Source organism: Staurois parvus, unplaced genomic scaffold (genome assembly GCF_062004578.1).
Source record: "Staurois parvus isolate SC_StPar_1 unplaced genomic scaffold, SC_StPar_1.0 ptg000232l, whole genome shotgun sequence".
NCBI classification, from domain to species: Eukaryota; Metazoa; Chordata; class Amphibia; order Anura; family Ranidae; genus Staurois; species Staurois parvus.
Genome location: NW_028318028.1, coordinates 165,733 through 181,413, shown reverse-complemented (window position 1 = coordinate 181,413; position 15,681 = coordinate 165,733). Strand labels below are relative to the sequence as shown.

Sequence of the window (15,681 nt, the reverse complement as noted above, 5' to 3'; positions counted from 1 at the left end):
GGGTTTTCTAATGATACCGCCTCTCCAGCTGCAATCCGCTGCAAGCTGTTCACCATGCCTCCATCTTGTTTACTTACATCGAGGGGCCGCTGTGTCTTCCGGGTTCTTGTAGCCGTCCCCCTGATGGCGTGCACACGCCCCAGTGTTACATCAGGGATACAGCTGCAAGAACCAGGAAGAGACAGCCAGAGCCCCGATGATGCACAGCAGCGCATGCGTTGTACAGGACCCCAAGGCTTCCTGGAATGCTGCGGGAGAATCCTGGCAGTGGCGGGAAAGGACAAGAAAAAGGTATTACCAAAAAAAATTTTCATACAAAATGCAAAAAAAGTAGAATAAGAAATTAAAAAATATTCAATTGTGACAGTGGAGGGGTTAGGAGTGCAATGATACAAAGTGGGTGGGGAGGGTGAAGGTTCCCTTTAAACAGAACTTTTTTTTTAAAAAGTTTCAAACTGTCCATAGAAAGCAGAGTTTATTATCATTATCACTTGTAAATGTACATTTCTAGAGGAATTCTGGTGTATACAGAGCTAGATTCCCTCTGAGTTCCCCCATAGATCAGAGTCCCCCTCCCCATAGTAAAAAGGTTGGGAGAACCACAATCGGGCTCAGGGTAGGATTTCTGCTGCTGCTCCTAATTTTGAGATATGGATTGCGTGCAGGCCGGAAAATAATTACACGGACAACTGTCCAGTACAACCACTTTCACATCATCTCATCTCTGTTTATTGCAGGGCGGTGCTTAACCTTTTATACATAGAGAACAATAGAGTATACGTCACTATTACGTATATACAGTCACATTCTGAAAGGCACATTTTGCTTGGTTGAAATATAGGAGAAATGTAGAAACTTGATGCTTGCTTCTCATCCCGTTATCTCTTCACTCCCCTTCACATTCCCAAAGTCTAAGTGAAATTGTCTCAGTGCGAAGGGAGGGGTTGAGAGCATCGCTCTGAGCAAAACAAGTTAAGGAGGACTGCAAAGCCCCAGCAGACAAAATATATATATATATATATACAACACATATATTTAGAAATATAAAAAAGTATAAAAGTAAATATGTATAAAATGTATATTTTAAACAGAAAACAGAATAGGCATTTTACCAAATCCATCACAGTCCCCCCTTAAAATGACTATTTTACTCTGTCCCTATAAAGCCTAGCTCATCTGTCCTTATGTACCTTGGAACTCTTTTATGCTGTACGTTAGACGGGTGATGACTATTTCATCACCCCGTTGCCACAGACTTTGTACATTAGGAAGTCAGATGCTATCCCTACAAAATTGTGAAATTGCTGTTGACAGGGAGGGACTGTAGAGGAGTGAAAAGTTTATCCTCTTCCATCGCAAGGGGGTCCTCCTCTTCTTGATGGAGAAATGCAGGTGTGCTGTTGTCTACAACCTTGCTTATTAACTTCTTTACAAATGATAGAATACAACATACAATCAGAGCTAAAAGAACTAGAATTATTAATACCGTTACCCCTATTTGGGCGAGCACTTTTTGCCACCCACTCATCCAGCTAAAACATTGATCCCAGGGGTCTGAGATACCTGAGTTCTTCTTCAGCTCCACTGACAGATCTTCTAATTTCTTTATAGCCAGAGTAACCTTACCATTCGGGCCAGTATTGTCAGGAATATATGTACAACATGTTCCGGTTTCCTTCTATCATTTTACAGACACCTCCTTTTCTGCTAAAATCATGTCTAGAGCCATCCTATTCTGGAATGTCATGTAGGATGTAGGGGCTAGCTGGTCAATGATTCCTTGAAGGGCATCCCTGGTGTAATTCACAAACCTCTGTTGGTTGTAGTATATGTAATTTATCTAATCTACATTTTTATTAACAGTTATCATGGGAATCAGGGATTCAAAGCCTGCTTTTACTTGGTCTCTGGCTTTGAATTTATTAGGCACCCCCCTTGGGACTCCAATGGCATCTATATACACTTGTGGGTCAAAACTACCAGAAGGAGCTTTTCGCTTCCTCCTACGGCCAGGCGTTGGGTCAGGGATATTTTCTGCTAGGATGTGGAGAGGCATAATGGCCTTTGCAAGGGCACACTCACCAGTCCAAATCCCTTCCAATCTGGTTCTAATCTTTTGGTTCCCAGTAATCATCCATGACACATATGTATATTTACTCACTACTATCGGAACATGCTCATTATGTCAAGATCATATAGATTATGGTCATAGCAGCACATGGGATCTATACTACAGAAATCAAAGGTGAAAATAACTACATAAGTGTTGGATGAGTTGTACCAAAATATAGTGGTGTCACCTATTTCGGTGATAGCCACCTGTTGAGCCTCTGTCAGACTTATAAGAAAAAGGATATACAACATAGTTGTCATGGTATAGATGACGCCTTTTCCTCAGGGTTTGGGACATTCTTGCAGTGGGAGGCGTGTATCCAAGTGTTCTTCCCGGCCACCTTGTCAGAAGTGGCTGTGGTCAGCAGAACTTGGAATGGACCCATCATATCTTGGCTCAAGGGAATGTTTCCTCATAAATGTCTTTACTAATACCCAGTCTCCGGGTAATAGGCTGTGAGTTCCTGTATCTGACTCAGAATCTGGAATGGAGAAAACACTTGGACATAGATACGGGTTAATTCACGTGATAATGCAGTCACATAATCAAATAACACATCAGATTGTAATTGCAACTGTTGCGGAAAGTAACAGCCAAGTCTGGGGGCTGAGCTAAACAAAATCTCATAAGGGGATAGGGAGTGTTCTCCTCTTGGTGTGTATCTGACACTAAACAGAGCAATGGGCAAACTGTCTGGCCAACTCATGTTAGTCTCTTGGGCCATCTTTAGCATCCTGTTTTTTAGAGTCTCATTCATCCTTTCTACCTTCCCACTGCTTTGAGGGTGATATGGGGTGTGTAGGGCCAACTCGACCCCCAGTGCTGTCCAAATCTCTTTTGTAAGGGTTGCTGTGAAAGCTGGACCCTGATCACTCTCTATCACCTCTGGGACCCCAAATCTACAGACTACTTCACTCAGTAGTTTCTTAGCCGTGGTCTTGGCTGTCATGTTTATAACAGCATAGGCTTCCGGCCAACCAGAGAACATGTCCACCACCACTAGGGCATATTCATATCGGCCACTTTTTGGCATTTGTATATGATCAATCTGTATCCTCTGGAATGGATAGAAGGGTTTTGCCAGATGTTTCTGCGGTGTCTTTTCCGTCCTCCCCGGGTTGCATTTTGCACATACTACACACGAGGCGCAATAATTTCTGGTTAAAGTAGTTATCCCTGGAGCCCAGTAATACTTGTTGATCAGTGAGTTCATTAAGTTCTTAGAGAGATGTGCATGTCCATGCGCCCATTGGACAACTGCTGGATACATATGTTTTGGTAAACAAGTTTTTCCTTTCATCGAATACAATTCTCCATCGTAGTCTGCTTCTTTATCACTCCATTCCAGCCTTTCTTCTGTATAAGCAGCTATTTGCATAGAAATCAGGTATTGCTTGTCAGATGGCACATGCACTGCCAAAAGTATCTGTACTGAGGTCTCACTCTCCTCTTCAGCCACCTCAGACATTTTTCGTTGGTTTTTCACTGCTTTTTTAGCAGCTATATCCGCCAAGTGGTTCCCTCTGGCCTCTTGAGAATTCAGTTTACCATGTGCTTTAACCTTCAAGACAGCCACTTGGTCAGGCAGGAGCAGTGCATCCATTAAATCCTTGATGGCTGGGACGTGTTTTACCGGTGTTCCAGATGCTGTCAGAAAACCTCTGGCTTTCCAGATGATACCAAAGTCATAAGCTACTCCAAAGGCGTACCTTGAGTCTGTGTAAATATTGGCTCTTTTACCTTCTGCCATCTTACACGCTGTAGTGAGGGCTTGAAGCTCTGCTTCCTGGGCAGAGAAAGTTGGTGATAATACTCCTGATTGTAGGATTTCAAATTCCGAGGTCACAGCATAACCTGTGTGGTACTTTCCTCTTTCATCTGCATATATGGAGCCATCCACAAAAAGTGTGTAATCAGGGTTTTCCAGAGGAATTTCACTCACTGTAGGGAGATGTGTGGTTTCCATGCGCATCATTTCAAGGCAGTCATGTGGAGTAGTGCAGGGGTCTCCTTCTTCACCTTCGCCTTCTTCTCCCCCCTCGAAAAATGGCAGAAGAGTGGCTGGGTTGAGGGTAAGACACCTTTGGAGGGTCACATTGTCAGGAATGAGGAGGGAGATTTGCAACTGTAGATGTCTAGCTGTGGACAGGTGTCGGGGTTGTACCTGATTCAGGATGGCGGCAATGTCATGCGGTGCCAGAAGAAGTAAGGGGTGTGCTAAAACGAGGTCTTATCCAGCAGAGCTTGAGCAGCAAAGACAGCTCTTAGACATGAAGAACCACCCCTAGCTACGGGATCCAAATGACAAGAATAGTACCCAATGGGTCTAATTTGCCCTCCATGTTCTTGAGCTAGGACCCCCATGGTGTGACCCTGCTTTTCTGACACAAACAGTTTGAAAGGTTTCTCATAATCTGGAAGTACCAAGGCAGGAGCGGTGGATATTGCTTGCTTCAGCAGAATAAAATTGTCCAGGGCCTCACTTGACAAAGTAAATGGCACAGACTTGAGAGCATCATAAAATGGTTGCATACGGACCGATGCATCAGGGATCCATGCCCTGCAGTAGGATACGAGTCCAAGAAAAGCATGCAGTTGTTTAGCTGCTTTAGGTTGGGGAATATCCTGGATTACAGCTACACGGTCCCCCAGTCTTGTTTGAGGATACTGCCATAAGGGGTGACACGGGTTTGCCTTTTTCCTAACGAGAGTTGGGGCATGGTGGTTGATGTTCGCGTTGCCCTTCCTGGGGGTCTCTGTCTTTCCTGGGATATCTTGGGGCTTTGCATTCTCTTCTAAAGTGTCCCCGTTTCCCACAGTTATAACAGTTGATCCTTTCCCTGATATTTGGCAATGGTGGTTGACGAGTGTAGGTGGGATCTTCGTCATTGACCACCATAAGGGGCGCTGGGGTTTTTTTTTTTTTTTTTTTTCTATGCCTCTGGCCGCCAACAGTAAGTCAGACATCTTCATAGAGCGGTATTCAGGGCGGGCCACCATCAGACCTTTCCTAATATCCTCTTTGAGCCCTGAGACAAAAACAGTTGAGAGCATGTGTGTATGTGCCTTTTCATATTGAGAGAAGCCCAGATCATCAAAGGCCTGTATGAGTCTGGCATAATACTTCTCCACAGACTCCCCTTTATCTTGGGTGATGTGTTGAATGGTGGTAGTCTGATCCGCCAATTTCTCCTTTGCCCAGTCATGGAGCTGGGCACAAAACTCCACGCCTGAAGAATAGGAAATAACACTTGTCAGGCAGGCATCATTGAAGGCCATCTGCATAACTGGCCAGAAAACATGTCCTGCTTTAATTTGGCATAGACTGAGCAGGTCTTTCCAAGCAGCTGAGTAAGTTTCTTGTATCTGCACTACCCTGCGATAAAAGGGTATTGGCTGTTTCTCTGGGTCAGGCAGACTCGTCACTAAGGCCGCTGCTTGTGATGGGGTAAAAGGGACATACATTACCGGTGCCCCTTCCGGTAATCTTGAATGTCGGTGTTGTCTTGTGTACTGTTCCTGTTTAGGTTGTACTCCACTGTGCGTGGGTTTGGGAATCAAATCTGTTGGCGCCCTTGTTGCTTGCAACTGTTGATCACTCCATTCAGATGCATTGTCATTCAATTGGACATCTGACATAGGTTTGGGAGTCATACCTATCGGCATCCTTCCTACTTGCGGTTATTATTCATCCGACTCGAATACATTGTCATTCATGTATCCGGCTTGTGAAGGTGACACTTCCATATTGGGGAAAATGGGAGTGTGGTAGGAACCATCCTGGTTTAGAACAGGGAGAACTGGGTATATGCCTTATTTAGGCCTTCCGGGTGTACCAAGATGGCCGCCAGACGGAAGTGCACTGGGCTGGACAGGAAATGACAACACAGGTGTAGCAAGATGGCTGCTAGCAGGAAGTGTACTGGGCAGGGCAGGAAGTGACAACACAGGTGTAGCAAGATGGCTGCTAGCAGGAAGTGTACTGGGCTGGGGTGGTGGGCATAAAGTAGGCGTTAGATGAAGGGCAGGGCTGTCCCTCCCCTCCTCCACCCCACATTCCAACATAGGGCGGTGGTTTTAGCACACACTTCCATTTACAATTTTGTGATACAAATACATTATACAATTGCCATTTTCTTGAATTTCTTTCAACTATCCTTCTTTATGCAACACTTTTCCAGTTCTGTACAAAACTTCTGTCACATTCAGCAAACCTTCATCACATAACATTCCTCTCTGTTCCTACAATGATTTATGCCAGTCCTCTGACCTTCAGCTTACAAACTTTGGCTACTTTAGATAACTTTTTAACTGCTTCACTTCCTTCTCTCCTCTTTACAATATCACATACTAATAATCCTTTCTGTGGCTTGACTGTCTTCTGACCCATCTTCCCCCCTCTCTCTGGGTCACCCAACTTCTCACTCTGTTCTGTTCTTTCACCGTAGTCTCAGCTAACGGTTTCAGAGGCAGCGCTGGCAACTATTAGATTAATATCCCTACTCCGCTGCTTTCTGTCTTATCTCAGAACAAACAGTGATTCACAAATACACTTAGAACAGGACATTACACCTGCCGCCCCTCACTCCGTGAAGCCTCAGCAGCTGAACTAAACCCTCAGGGGTCTCACACCGTCAACCCAGAGTCACCGGCCGAAGACGCTTGTTGCAAGGTTCCGTCTTCCAGGGGCCCACAGCTCACCTGGTCAGGACACTCATTGCAACATATTGCAAGGTTCCGTCTTCCAGGGGCCAACAGCTCACCTGGTCAGGACACTCATTGCAACTTATCTATCAGTCTACTGATTTATCACAGTCGCACAGGACGACAGACACTGAACAAATACACAGTCAGCAGAAATCCAGTGGCAGGTTCGTTAAACAGCCCCAGGCGAGCAATAAATATTACCTGCCGCTCTTGATGACCTCTGGAAGCCGACAAAACTGGCGCCAAGGCTGGACAGAAACAAATCGTACAGTGGTAAGTATAAAAAGTACCTACCGTACTCTCAGGGGTGCGCAAATCCCTTTTGGTCTGTCCTGGCCAGCCGCTCAGTCTCACGTGCGGACTTCCATCGGTCACAACCTGGGGCCCCGCGTGGGCGCCAGCTAAAAAGGTTGGGAGAACCACAATCGGGCTCAGGGTAGGATTTCTGCTGCTGCTCCTAATTTTCAGATATGGATTGCGTGCACGCCGGAAAATAATTACACGGACAACTGTCCAGTACAACCACTTTCACATCATCTCATCTCTGTTTATTGCAGGGCGGTGCTTAACCTTTTATACATAGAGAACAATAGAGTATACGTCACTATTACGTATATACAGTCACATTCTGAAAGGCACATTTTGCTTGGTTGAAATATAGGAGAAATGTAGAAACTTGATGCTTGCTTCTCATCCCGTTATCTCTTCACTCCCCTTCACATTCCCAAAGTCTAAGTGAAATTGTCTCAGTGCGAAGGGAGGGGTTGAGAGCATCGCTCTGAGCAAAACAAGTTAAGGAGGACTGCAAAGCCCAGCAGACAAAATATATATATATATATATACAACACATATATTTAGAAATATAAAAAAGTATAAAAGTAAATATGTATAAAATGCATATTTTAAACAGAAAACAGAATAGGCATTTTACCAAATCCATCACAATAGATCAGCACAGCTCCTATCACAGCACCCATTATACCTGACAAGTCCCTGTAGCCAGCCAGGCAGGGGGCGGGAACTGAAGGAGAGACGCGCGCCGCAGGGGGTGGAGCAAATGTGGCTTCATCAATTGCTAAAGAAACCCCTAGCAACCATTCACTGCTGCTTAGCGGGAATCCGATGCTGCTGATTGGCGGGCTGACAGTCTAGGTCTGCCCTTTATTGAAGAATCTTCGGGAAATGTATTGCTCAACGGAACCTGAGTGACAGGTGGAGCCAAGGACAACGTACGAGTTTAATCAGGGTCAATTGCAAAAGTGTCCCTCACATTGGTGGTCAGTAGGAAGAATGCACCCCTTACCTAATGTCATGCTGTAGTCTGGTGTCACACATGGAACTAACTAGGCACCATCAAATAGGAGGTCAATTAAAGGAGAATTTTGAGGTTCTCAAAAAACAAACATCCATACTCCCCGCCACACTGCAGCATCAGTCTGAGATGTATGGGGTTACTAAAAAAAACATACCCACCTCTATGCTGCAGAATTGCAGGTGCCCCATTCAAAGCACCCCCATAGATCAGGGAACCTCCACAGATAAGTTGCCCTCATCAGAGTAACACCACAGATCAGGTGCCCCAGAGTACCCCCATAGAGTGCCACTACAGATCAGAGTACCCCACAGATCAGGTACCCCAATCAGAATACGCCCATAGAGTGCCTCTACAGATCTGAGTAGACCCGCAGACCAGGTGCCCCAATCAGAGTACCCCCATAGATTAGAGTGCCCACATACATCAGAGTACCCCCACAGATCATATGTGTCATCAGAATACCCCCCATAGATCAGAGTTCCCTCATAGATAAGAGTAGCCCCCATAGATCAGCAGAGCCCATCACAGTGCCCAGTGCCTGATCAATATGTCCCCGAAGAAGAGCAGACAGGGTTGATGGGAACTGGGAGGAGGTGTGCTACAGGGGACAAGGCATACACATGACATCATTGGTTGCTAAGAAGTTGCTAAGTACGCTGGCGTTCCTAGCAGTCATTGACTGCTGCTCAGTGGGATCCAGCGCTGTAGACTGGCGGACTGACAGTCCAGGTCTGCCATTTCCTGAAGAGCTTTTAGTAAATTTGAAGGATTACAGAGCCTGAGAGGTGGAGCCAAGGATGAGAGGTGGAGCCAATGATGGGAGGTGGAGCTGAGCACTCCAGCGGCCATCTCTTTTATGGTAAAGCGACCCTTTCACTCCGATGTCTGGTGTTGGCAGCAGGGAATGTAGTGCAGAGCAGTAATAGCCGCAATACACCCCAGAGGGACCCCTAATGGCTGTTGCCATCATCCTTAATCATCCATGAATAGCAGTTTTGGTACAAAGCGGTCATAATCTGCCAGCGCAGCACAATGTTGCGGGGTGGAGCCGAGCGCTCAGAGCTCTTTGTTCTGGTAAAAGAATGACTTCCGTTATCATTTTTTGTAAGCTATAAAGTACATTCCATGAACGCATGCAAAATCGCATTCATTTCAGTAGGCGGTCCTACGCATGACACACGTGCCAAAGTAGCATTAAGCTTTGTGCGTTTTGACTCGTCTGCCACGTGGAACAACACATGTGTGCTTGCTGTGTTTGTGATGTCATTAACAATGAATGGCACCACAACGTTTCATAAATGCACATAAAAACTTACGATTTTGCTGCGCTCACGAAACAGTCAGGTGTTTTGGTACATCATCGAGGGGCCGCTGTCTCTCCCGGGTTCTTGTAGCCGTCCCCCTAATGCAGTGTTTCTCAACTCCAGTCCTCATGGACCCCCAACAGGTCATGTTTTCAGGATTTCCCTCAGATGAAACAGCTGTGGTAATTACTAAGGCAGTGAAACTGATCAAATCACCTGTGCAAAATAATGGAAATCCTGAAAACATGACCTGTTGGGGGTCCATGAGGACTGGAGTTGAGAAACACTGCCCTAATGGCACGCATTGGCCACAGCGCAGCATCATGGCTACAGCTGCAAGAATCAGGAAGTGACAGCCAGAGCCCTGATGATGCACAGCAGCGCATGCGTTGTACAGGACCCCGAGGCTTCCTGGGATGCATGATATCATTATTCCAGGAGGATGTCGGAGAGTCCGGCCAGTGGTGGGAGGGGACAAGGAAAATGATATTACAAAAATGAATAAAGAAATGCAAAAAAGGCAAATAATCCATAAAAGAAATACAAAGAAATGTCCATCTGTGATAGCGGAGGGGGAGGAGTGCAATATTACAAAGTGTGTGTGTGTGGGGGGGAGGAGTGCAATCCTACAAAGTGTGTGTGTGGGGGGGGAGGAGTGCAATCCTACAAAAGTGTTTGTGTGGGGGGGGGAGGAGTGCAATATTACAAAGTGTGTGTGTGTGGGGGGGGGGGAGGAGTGCAATATTACAAAGTGTGTGTGTGTGGGGGGGGGAGTGCAATCATACAAAGTGTGTTTATGGGGGGGGGGGGAAGAGTGCAATCATACAAAGTGTGTGTGGGGGGGAGGAGTGCAATCATACAAAGTGTGTGTGTGGGGGGGAGGAGTGCAATAATACAAAGTGTAGGGGGGGTGTCACTTTAAAAGAAAACTGACAAACAAAAGTAGCAAAGTGTCCATAGAAAGCAGAGTGTGATGTCATGATCACCTGTAAATGTGAGGGGAGGGGACAAGAAAAAAAGATATTACAGCAATAAACAAATTTAAGAAAAAATGCCAAAAAAGTAGAATAATAAATACAATAATGAAATAAAATGTCCATCTGTGACAGCGGAGGGGGAGGAGTGCAATCATACAAAGTGTGGGGAGGGGGGAAGGGTCACTTTATAGAAAACCTCTGACAACAAAGTAGTAAAGTGTCCATAGAAAGCAGAGTGTGATGTCATGATCACCTGTACAGGAGATGAGAGACATTTCTATAGCAATGCTTGTGTATACAGAGCTAGATCCCCTCTGAGGTCCCCCATAGATCACAGTCCCCCTCCCCATAGCTCAACACAGCTCCTATCACAGCCCCCCATTATACCTGATAAGTCCCAGAAGTCAGCCAATCAGGGGGCGGGAAGTGGGAGGAGCTACATGCAGCAGGGGGCGGAGCAAACCTCGGTTGCTAAGCACTCTGGAGTCCCTAGCAACTGTTCATTCACTGCCTTTTCTTAGAGAGGAGAGGACTGCTGGGCTGAAGCTCCTCCTCCGTCAGTTATGAAGAGACCACAGACTCGGCTATGAGAGGTGGAGCCAAGGAGAGGCGGGGACCAGTACGCCAATGGCCATCTTTGTTAAGGTACAGTGACCCATTCTCCTCTATATACAGTGTGGGCAGCCGTGAATGTCATTCAGAGTAGTAATAGCCACAGTATTCTCTGGAGGGACAGCTCATGTATTTTGTAATGTTTATTCATGTTTGAATGCTGATTTTGATTGAAGTTTCAAAGCCGTCATTAGTTGCTAACCTAGTATCTGAGTGGGCGGAACTGAGGACTCCGGTGGCCATCTTTGTTATGGTAAAGTAACTCATTCCTTTCTATGTACAGTGTGGGCAGCCGGGAATGTAATTCAGAGCAGACATAGTACCCGCACACCCCAGAGGGACATCTCACGACTTTTGGACTGATTATTTATGTACAAATGCTGATTTTGTTTCCAGTTTTAAAGCTGTCATTACTTGCTAAGTAGCTAAACGGGGCGGAGCTGAGGACTCCGGCGGCCATGTTTGTTACGGTGAAGGGACCTATTCCCTTCTAGGTGTAGTGTGGGCAGCTGGGGATGTAATTCAAAGCAGTAGTAGCCACAGAACACCCCAGAGGGACAGCCAATGGCTTCTGGGCTGATAATACATGTATGAATGGCGATTTTGGGTGCAGTTTCAAAGCTGTCATTAGCAGCTAAGCCAGCATGTGAGTGGGCGGAGCTGAGCAGGCCACATCTCTTTATCCTGGTAAAGCGCCCCCTTCCTGCCATGTATAGTGTGGGCAGCTGGGAGTGCAGTATAGAGAAATAATGACACATACTACACCCCAGTGGCCACCCTCATAATTGCAAAAGATTTTTTTCCTTTGTAATTTTTTTTTATCCTGCATCTATAAACTGCATTTTGTGGAATCATGTAAAAAGAGCCCTTTTTTGTGTGTATTTTTGTACTACACGCATAGGGCAGCCCATTCATTTCAATGGGCTTCCCTACGCACAACCCACGCGCCAAAGTAGTTTGTGTAGCTTTTTCAGCATTGAACTTTGTGCGTTTTGACAGGATTGTGCACTTTTCCACATGCAGAAACATGTCTGCTTACTGCGTTTGAGGTGCCATTACCTGTGAATGGCACCACAAGTGTAACATGCATGTTATGCGCATTTTGTAAATGCATGTACCTACTTAGGATTTTGTGTGCATTTATAAAACGCTCAGGTGTGAATGGGGCCTACGGAATATGCTGGATACTGAAGATCCTAATGGCTCTGTAACCCTGGAAGAGAGTGGTGATTCCACTCCATCATAAGTATAATACATAGATTTTAAACAGAAACTTGTGCTTTCTGTGTGTTTCTGCGCGTCATGTTTGGGCAACCCATTCTGTATCGGTTGCCATGAGTGAATCTAGTTTGAGATTGTAGATCGCCGGGTGCGCGCCCCTGGGGGCGTGAGGGAGGACACGTTCTGAGAGCACGTCATATGACGCCCTCCCAGAACTGTCTGGCCGCAGTCTGCGCTTCATGTTTGGGCAGCCCATTAATTTCAATGGACTGCGCTATGCACAATAAATGCACAGAATAATTCCCTGGCCTCTATTAAAAATCGCCCCACACTAAAATGTAATAAAGTACCATACGTTTTGGCGCTACATGAATGAACACGCATTGGCGTGACGCATGGAGGTGCCATTAAAAATTATTAGCAATGTTGTGCATGTGATAAAGGGCTGCAAAATGCGCCATTGTGCATGTGTCCCCACAATGCACAAGTGAGAACATAGCCTTTGGATACATGAACACATTTGGACTGCAGGCTTCCCATTTGCACTTGGGAGTAATACACAGATTTCTGTATCGGTTGCCATGAGTGAATCTGGTTTACCTATACAGAGAACTGACACTAATTGTTGAACCATAACTCAGAGAGACCCGACCAGATTTGCTGCAATTATTTAATCAGGGTCAATTGCAAAAGTGTCCCTCACATTGGTGGTCAGTAGGAAGAATGCACCCCTTACCTAATGTCATGCTGTAGTCTGGTGTCACACATGGAACTAACTAGGCACCATCAAATAGGAGGTCAATTAAAGGAGAATTTTGGGGTTCTCAAAAAACAAACATCCATACTCCCCGCCACACTGCAGCATCAGTCTGAGATGTATGGGGTTACTAAAAAAAAACATACCCACCTCTATGCTGCAGAATTGCAGGTGCCCCATTCAGAGCACCCCCATAGATCAGAGCACCCCCATAGATCAAAGTACCCCCACAGATCAGTTGCCCTCATCATTGCGCAGTCATGCAATGCTGCACCTAAATGAAATGTATGTTCTTTATTTCACACAAATAGAGCTTTCTTTCAGTGGTATTTGATCACCTGTGCGCTTTTTATTTTTCATGCTATTAATTAAAAAAGACCAAATATTTTGAAGAAAAACAATATTTTTTACTTTCAGCTATAAAAAATATATAGTAAACTCAAAGTTAGTTATAAATTTAGGTCAAAATGTATTCTGCTCCATGTTTTTGGTAAAAAAAAACCCAATAATTGTATATTGATTGCTTTGTGTGAAAGTTATAGCGTCTACAAACTATGGTATAGATACTGCAATTTACGCCATTTTTTTGCTATACAGCGCTTCTCTAGTTTAACGGACAATTGCGCGGTCATGCAATACGGTACATAAATGATATTGATGTCCTTTTTTTAACACAAATAGAGCATTCTTTTAGTGGTATTTGATCACCTGTGCATTTTTTGTTTTTGGCGCTATAACCAGAAAAATTTTGAAGGAAAATTTTTTTTTTTTTTAAAAAAAAAAAAATATTTTCTCATTTTGGTCATAAAAAATATCTAAAAAAACTAAAATTTCATCATAAATTTAGGCCAAAATTTATTCTGCCATATTTTTGGTTAAAAAATCCCAATAAGTGTATATTGATTGCTTTTTGTGAAAGTTATAGCGTCTACAAACTATGTTATAGATAATGGAATTTACACAGCTTTTACTTTCTGACTGCCCATCACATTTCTTGAGGTGCTAAAATACCAGGATAGTACAAACACCCTCAAATGACCCCTTTTCGGAAATTAGACACCCTAAGCTATAGGCTGAGAGGCATATTGAGTCCATGGAAGATTGATTTTTTTATTCCACAAGTTTCTGGAAAATGACAAAAACTTTTTTTTTTTACACGAAGTTGTCATTTAAATGATTTATTTCTTGCACAAGCCATGGGTATATGTGGAATTACACCCCAAAATACATTCTGCTACTTCTACTGAGTATGGGGATACCACATGTGTGAGACTTTTTGGGAGCCTAGCCACATACAGGAGCCTGAAATCCAATGACCACTTTGAAAGCCTAAAGGTGCGTAACTGCCTCATTACACTTCCTCACTACCTATCACAGTTTCAAAGGCCTAAACATGCCAGGATAGCTCCAAACCCCCCCCCCCCAAATGACCCCTTTCTGGAAAGTAGACATCCCAAGGAATTTAAAAAGAGGCATGGTGAGTATTTTGCAGATCTCATTTTTTCTCACAAGGTTTTGAAATATAAAAAAAAATAAAAAAATGTTTTTGTTTTTTTTCTTCATTTTCCAAAAACGTGTGGCAACAAATGAGATCTGCAAAATACTTATTGTGCTTTTTATCAAATTCCTTGGGGCGTCTACTTTCCAAAAAGGGGTAATTTGGGGGGTTAGGTGCTATCCTGGCATTCAGGGCCTCCGAAACTGTGATAGGTAGTCTGGAAGTGTAATGAAGAAATAAAGCCCTTTAAAAGCCTGAAGGTGCTTATTGGATTTTGGGGTCCTGTACTTGGCTAGACTGCCAAAAAGTCTCTCACATGTGGTACCCCCATACTCGGAAGAATTGGAAAAATGTATTTTGGGGAGTAATTCCACATATAACCATGGCATGCGTGAGCAGTAAATCATTTAAGTGACAATTTTGTGTAAAAAAAAAAATATATTTATTTTTGTCATTTTCCAAAAAGTTGTGGTAAAAAAATAAATTCTTCTATTGAATCAACATTCCTCTCAGCAAATAGTTTTGGGTGACTGCTTTCCAAAAAGGGGTCATTTTGGGGGGTGGGGGCGTTTTATGCTCAGCATTAGAAGTTTATGCCACACATCATTCACTCTTCTAACCACCTGAAGACCAAGCCTTTTTGTTCACATGAAAAAAATCTTTTTTTTTTTGCTAAGAAATTAATTTAAACCCCCAAACATTATATATTTTTTAAAGCAGACACCCTAGTGAATAAAATGGTGGGTACTACAATTTTTTCTGGCACATAGTACTCGCACAGCAATTTTTCAAAAGCAAATTTGTTAAAAAAAATACACTTTTTTTACTTTTAATGCACAAAAACACAATATATTGGCCAATTGTTTGGTAAAATATAAAAGATAATGGTATGCCGAGTAAATAGATACCAAACATGACATGCTTTAAAACTGCGCATGCCCCGTGCAATGGTAACAAACTGCAAACATTTTTAATATCCATAGGCAGAGCTTTAAAAGCCTTTAAAAGCCACCATTTTAGATTTACAGAGGAGGTCTAGTGTTAGAATTACTGCCCTTGATCGGACGTTCACGGCAATACCTCACATGCATGGTGCAACCGCTGTTTACATAACGGCACAGGGCCAAGGCTTGTGCACACAGGTGTGCGCGCATGGGAGGGGCAATTTTTTTTTTAG

At 44.1% G+C, this 15,681-nt stretch overlaps 1 protein-coding gene across 1 annotated transcript; it reads right to left on the bottom strand.

Moving 5' to 3' along the window:
- Positions 1-2,510: 2,510 nt before the first annotated feature.
- Positions 2,511-5,392, bottom strand: LOC149460212 (uncharacterized). Its single transcript, XM_089679871.1, has 2 exons — positions 5,119-5,392; positions 2,511-4,342 (listed from the first exon to the last, which is right to left on the bottom strand). The coding sequence occupies exons 1-2, from the start codon at positions 5,390-5,392 to the stop codon at positions 2,541-2,543; spliced, it is 2,076 nt and encodes a 691-aa protein (XP_089535997.1). The 3' UTR covers positions 2,511-2,540.
- Positions 5,393-15,681: the final 10,289 nt, after the last annotated feature.